This window comes from Arachis duranensis, chromosome 6, assembly GCF_000817695.3.
Source record: "Arachis duranensis cultivar V14167 chromosome 6, aradu.V14167.gnm2.J7QH, whole genome shotgun sequence".
Taxonomy (NCBI): Eukaryota; Viridiplantae; Streptophyta; class Magnoliopsida; order Fabales; family Fabaceae; genus Arachis; species Arachis duranensis.
In genome coordinates this window covers 8,075,623-8,081,472 of record NC_029777.3, presented here as the reverse complement: position 1 = coordinate 8,081,472, position 5,850 = coordinate 8,075,623, and the positions used below count along the sequence as shown (strand labels likewise).

The window sequence follows — 5,850 nt, the reverse complement described above, 5'->3', positions numbered from 1 at the left end:
ATTTTTCTATTTTTTCTATTTTATTTTTTAATTTCTTTTGATTTAATTAAAAATTTAATTTTATCTTTTTGTAATTTTTTTTATTAAATTATATAACATTTATTTTATAATTATACTCTTGTGTAATATTTTTATTTTTTGATTAATGGTTATTGTATAATAAAATTTTATTAGTATATTTTTCTATGATTGATTTGTTGAGTTTTTATATTCATATTATATTTTTAAATTTTTTTGTGAAATTATAAAAATTAGGGTAAATTATTTTTTCCCTAATATTTAGGTTTTTTTAAATATTTCTAATGTTTAATTTATTTAATTTTTTTTCTAATATTTTTTATTCATTCAATTTTGTTCTTATATATTTTTAATTTGTATCAAAACTATTCCTACAAGCTTTCAATTTATTCCTAACATTTTATATTAGTTAACGTTTAGGGATAATTTTGACATAAATAAAAAATATTAGGAGCAAAATTGAATGCAACTAAACGTTAAGTATATTTTAAAAAAAATTACAAATATTAAGAACAAAAAATACGTTTTACCTTAAAAATTATTATTTTTATTGTGTATGATTTGTCCCCACCAGCAAAATTTTTTGGATCCGTCACTGCCCGCAAAGACGGATTTGGGTTCAATTTTTTACTACCGCAGATATGAGCGGAGCGGGATATATGCGGGTTATTACTGTATATATTATATATGTGCAACAAAAAATTAAAAGGACACTAGAAGAATAGTGTTCATCCACGATATATATAATTTTGCGGTGCGATAATGTTAACGTAAGCTACGCAATATTAACATATGCCGAATAAAATAATAATAAAATTAAATATTTTTTTATGATTAAATTATAGATAAGTGTGATATCACTTGTTGGAATAAATAATTAATAGAAAGTGAAAAATGATAAGATGTTTATCTTTTATATAAAAAAGACAAAAAATAATACAAACATGAAACATCATCTCTCAAATAAATAAGATACATGTCAACTCTTTATTACAAAATTCATAAACTCGTAGGCTTTTTCCCTTTTTGTTAAGTCAGAAAATTTATAATTTTTTTTTGGTATTGAATCAGAAAATCTTAGGATGTTTTTTATTTGTATTTGTATTTTTTATTTTTATTTTTAATGTTTTCTATTTTTTAGATTTTATGAAAAAAATTAAAAATAGTAAAAATAATAAAATTATATTTTTTATTTTTCTCTTTGTAAAATCTAAAAACAAAAAATAGAAAATAAAAATAACACACCTTTAGATTTCATGAAAAAAGAAAAAAAAATTCAATAAGTCCATTCCACATGCAATGGGTCCTGACACCACATGTGTTTTCAGCTTGTAATGAAAAGTTCAAATAATTGGGTATAGTTGGATTCATTTTTATTTTGGACCTGATCTGGCTTCATATTCCGTAGATTTATGAATCCATTAATAGTATTTATGGGCTTCTGTTAACCAAAAAACCTTTTTATGGGCCAGTTATATTTTATAGGGATTTTCTCTCTGGAGTTGTGCTATACGTCACTAGGTACAAAACCAGTTTTCTGATTGAATAGGAACGAGGGAAAAAAGTGTTTGAAAGAAAGATAGAATGGCAGCTAACGATGAGGCTTTAGTTCAAGTGGTAAATTATGTGCTTTTTTAATATACTGTATTTAAATTCAAAATTTGGCGAAACAAATAGTGGATGAAACCCTTAAGTGTCAAGCGTGTGTGAGTTTTTGATATAATGTAGGATTAAAAACGGTCTAATTTATTGAAAAAAAAAAGGCATGGAAAAGTAGATTATGGAAGCATCTATTGAGGAATAGGGATTTGGTAGAATTTCTTTTTAAAAAGGAATGTTTGCCAAACGACCAAGTGACTACTATTCCAAGGTCTGTGGACATGTCTAGAATCCGAAGCTCCAGATTATTCCTTTCCTGTTTAGGTTTAACAACACATACCTAATACAGAACGAAGCATAAAATAATACAATTATTAAGTAACTTAATGAAACTTCTAATCATTCACGTAAACACAAATGTCAGCATAAGATCTATTGGTTGTAGATTGTAGAGAAAGCAGAGGAGTTAGGAGAAGAATGTAGAATCGGGAATAAAGCGTGGAGAGGAGGGTAGTTTTCATGAACCCGATTCATATGCCAATCATATAAGCATTACGCTACCTTGGAATTCGAATCAACCAAGCCAGTTGCGCCACTAATAACACACTATTTAACTTGTTTACTTTTCTGATTTGCATTAGATCGGAGGCAATAACTAAGCAAGCAGAGAGATCAGAGCTATGGCAAGTTGCTGCGCAAAGAAGATTCCAGAAAGAGAGAAGCAGGTGATGGTGGTTGGTGTGGATGACAGTGAATACAGCACCTACGCTCTTGAATGGATCCTCGACCACTTGATCACACCCTCTCCCACTCCCATCTTCAAGCTCGTTGTCGTCTTTGCCAAGCCTTCTGTTACCTCTGCTGTTGGCATCATAGGCCCTGGTATGTATGTATGTATGTACGTATATATTTTCGAATATCCATCCATGCATACGTATACATACGTATACGCATATAGATACGTACTAATTTGAGTAGTTGTAGGAGCCCCTGAGGTGTTTCCGATGGTGGAAGCCGATATTAAAAGGACTGCTGCCAGAGTCACCGAACAAGCTAAACAACTCTGCATCAACAAATCTGTAAGTAATTAATTAACTAATGAAAAAAAAAAGTATTATTTTGTTCCTAACATTTAGACCCAAATTTTAATTTAATTTTCAATGTTTGAAATGTTGTATTTTAATTTTAAAAAATTTTTAATGTCTTATTTTAATTTAAAAAAAATTTAAGCATATTCAATATTGCGTCACCATTAAATTTGACACAAACAAGTCGCATATTGAAGAGCTAATAGCATTCGATTTAAGTATATAAGTAAAATTAATCCACTAACGATCACTAATATAAAAGTTTTTTCTTTGATTTCGAAGGATTGATTGTTAGAATTTGGGATTTTGAACAAAAAAAATTAAAGAAAAGAAGTATTACAAGAAGGTTTTGGTTACATTTTTTAATACATGAAAGAAGATATAACTTAATTAGTAACGTTGTTAACGTCTATATCACTCATCTCGTTAACTATTAGTGTCAAAATTAATCGTAGAACAACATTAAAATTGTTTAATTTTTTTGAAAAAGAAATAGAACGTTTGAAATGTTAGGAACAACATTAAAATTTAGTCTAAGTACTGGAGACTAAAATAGTACTTTATTCTTAACTAATTAAATTAATCTTAATGTACAGATGATCGCTGAATACAAATACAGTGAGATGACAATTTAATTAATATCTTTGTTTGATGATTAGGTGAATGATGCAATTGTGGAAGTGGTAGAAGGAGATCCAAGAAATGTTCTTTGTGAAGCTGTGGAGAAGCACCACGCTTCAGTATTGGTGGTGGGTAGCCATGGTTACGGAGCTATAAAAAGGTACACCATCTGTCGCTTGTTTTATGAAACTATGTTGAAATAATGAAGTATGAAAACCTGTGTGCTGATTGAGTTTCCTTTGATGTTGCAGAGCTGTATTAGGGAGTGTGAGTGACTATTGTGCTCATCATGCTCATTGCACTGTCATGATCGTCAAGAAGCCCAAAACCAAGCACTGATGTATAATATACTCATCTCAAGGGGACACATGTTTTCTTTAAGAAAATCATAATGCTTCACTTTATGCTTCCTTCAATTTACTTTTTATTTCCGAGATAGAACTCAGCAAATAATATATGCATGTAGGATGTGTTGTATACATTGGACTTTTTCCACTTCCCCTCTTGTTAGTCATACACACATATATTGTACTTTATTTTATTTTATTTTATTTCTTTCTATTTTTTATTTTATCAACGTGAAGATAAAAAGAATAGACTGCAGAACAATCAATGTATGTGTTCAAATTAAAGCTTAGGTTGAAGTTGAAGTAATATAAAATTGCAACTCTGAGGAAGGGGTGGGGTTATGATTGTAATATATTCATCAACCTTTTTATCTCTACTTACTTCTTATAGATGCCTTTTAATATATAAAAGAATAAAAAGGATTAAAAAAAAATCATACATGTAACATTCTTCCTCAAATTTTTTTTATCATAGGTTAACTTTAGAGAGACCTACCACTATTGCTAGATGGTATCCAATTCAAATTTATTGAAATGAATTGGTTCATTGGTCGGTTAGAAATCGGTGATAAAACATAGAGTTTGAAGAACGGTTCTGAGCTCAAATAATTTTTTCTCCTTATCCTTGGTCTTTTGGTTATTGGTGAATTTATTTTCTCAGTCCCACATTAAAGAAATCCTGTAGTCCCTCTTTTTCGCTATCATTAAGAATTTTCTATGATTTCATCATAATAAGTTCATTTTTGAAAGAAATAAAGCCTTTAATGAAGGTAAGCTTCATGAACTAGTTTTCTATTTAGCCAAAGACAATAACTTGACCCAAGTTGAATTGTTTTAGATAAAGAAAATGTAATTAACTTTAGATGGCTCTATAAAGGAGGAAAAGACGTCATAGCACTATAGCAGCACTGTGCTAACTTTGACACTTGTATAGTGACGTTTACTAAGCTTTAGGACATCTTTTTGGGACTAAGATCTGGCGCTGAACGTTCATGTAGAGATGAAAATTTACTGAAAAATAGTTATGGCTACATGTCTTTAAGATTCAATTGATTTTCACTTTTTGGAAATTTTGGTCTAGCCCATCCGAAATCGTTGCATCAAATTGAGGAGTTGGAGCCTCCACCATGAGTTTAAAGAAGAAAATTCTTGTGCCAATAAACTGGCCTTACATGAATATGATTTACAATATAATTCTCATATATATATACATTTCTGTCTTCTTATATTTCTCTTAATTTCTTTACGGATTCGTTTAGAATCATATTTTCTAGAGTAATTACTGTGTCGTCTGTTTTTTCTTAGAGTGTTTTTGGCCCGTTGTTTATCCAAAAAAAAAAATGTAAAAAGTGGAACTATGATGATTATACCTTTCATCTGGTCGTGAATCATGATCTACTACGCTTCTGAAATGGAAAACGAAGACAGAATTATGTTAAACAAAGTTGGGAACAGAGGATCACAGAGAGAGATTTACAAGCACCATAATTATGAATCCGTCTGAAATGTGACATAAGACTAGTGGGTCCCATGCATCTGAACAACTCTAAAATATATCGATTCGATATATTAACAAAAGAAGGAAGAATGAAGGGTAAGTTGAAGGGCATAGGGATTAGGAAACAATGCTACTCTAAAGTTAAGTGTAGATGGGGACATCAGTCCAAGCACCAGAGACATGGCCATTCTCACAAACAAAAGCTCGAACAACAGGCTGACCATCATCGTGATAGCCAAAGCCCCTCCTCAAACAGAACGCAGACAACAGATCCCAAGTCTCATGACAGTTACAGAAGGCGCAACCAAGATCGATCCTCTTCCTGTTGCCATCATTGATGGTCCTCCACACCCTGCTCCTCTTGAAGTTCTTGAACACGCCTCTGAACAACCTGTAATTCCTCTTCTCCTCCACGTGGACGCACCCTGGCCACTCACAGATGTACAGCCAATCATGCCGAAACTGTCTCGCAAGAAGCTTACTCCCCTGTTCTCTGCTCAGGTTCCGAGTCCCTGAAGCCAGATGCGATGATCTGCACACTTTCCTCCTCTTGTTGCACTCCTTCTTCTCAACCACCGACGATAACGGCGGTTGCTGAGACTCTACAGGATGGGATGCGGAGTCGGTTTCGGTTTCGGTCTCGGAGGGATTGTAAACGGTGTCGAAGTAAAGGTCGTCG

At 31.7% G+C, this 5,850-nt stretch overlaps 2 protein-coding genes across 3 annotated transcripts; one reads left to right on the top strand and one right to left on the bottom strand.

Annotated features, from left to right (window-relative positions):
- The first annotated feature begins 2,112 nt into the window (after positions 1–2,112).
- LOC107492483 (universal stress protein PHOS34) lies at positions 2,113–4,047 on the top strand. Of its 2 annotated transcripts, none has more exons than XM_016113511.3 (4): positions 2,113–2,499; positions 2,602–2,696; positions 3,365–3,486; positions 3,578–4,047. In XM_016113511.3, the coding sequence occupies exons 1-4, from the start codon at positions 2,298–2,300 to the stop codon at positions 3,663–3,665; spliced, it is 507 nt and encodes a 168-aa protein (XP_015968997.1). In that variant the 5' UTR covers positions 2,113–2,297; the 3' UTR covers positions 3,666–4,047. The 2 variants fall into 2 exon arrangements, with proteins under 2 accessions (XP_015968997.1, XP_015968996.1); XM_016113510.3 differs by having other exon boundaries at positions 2,116–2,499; positions 2,596–2,696.
- A 967-nt stretch (positions 4,048–5,014) lies between these two features.
- LOC107492401 (phytochrome A-associated F-box protein) lies at positions 5,015–5,850 on the bottom strand (the record flags this gene model as incomplete). Its single annotated transcript, XM_016113425.3, is given in 1 exon segment — positions 5,015–5,850. A coding segment is annotated over 1 exon segment (538 nt), but the record flags the coding sequence as incomplete, so codon positions are not given.

What these genes read in the sequence shown, in the direction of transcription:
- LOC107492483 (XM_016113510.3), top strand. Translation starts at nt 2,298, where the DNA reads ATGGCAAGTTGCTGCGCAAAGAAGATTCCAGAAAGAGAGAAGCAGGTG. An exon ending in AACTCTGCATCAACAAATCT is followed by an intron (nt 2,697 to 3,364) that starts GTAAGTAATTAA and finishes TTTGATGATTAG; the next exon opens with GTGAATGATGCAATTGTGGA. An exon ending in GGTTACGGAGCTATAAAAAG is followed by an intron (nt 3,487 to 3,577) that starts GTACACCATCTG and finishes TTGATGTTGCAG; the next exon opens with AGCTGTATTAGGGAGTGTGA.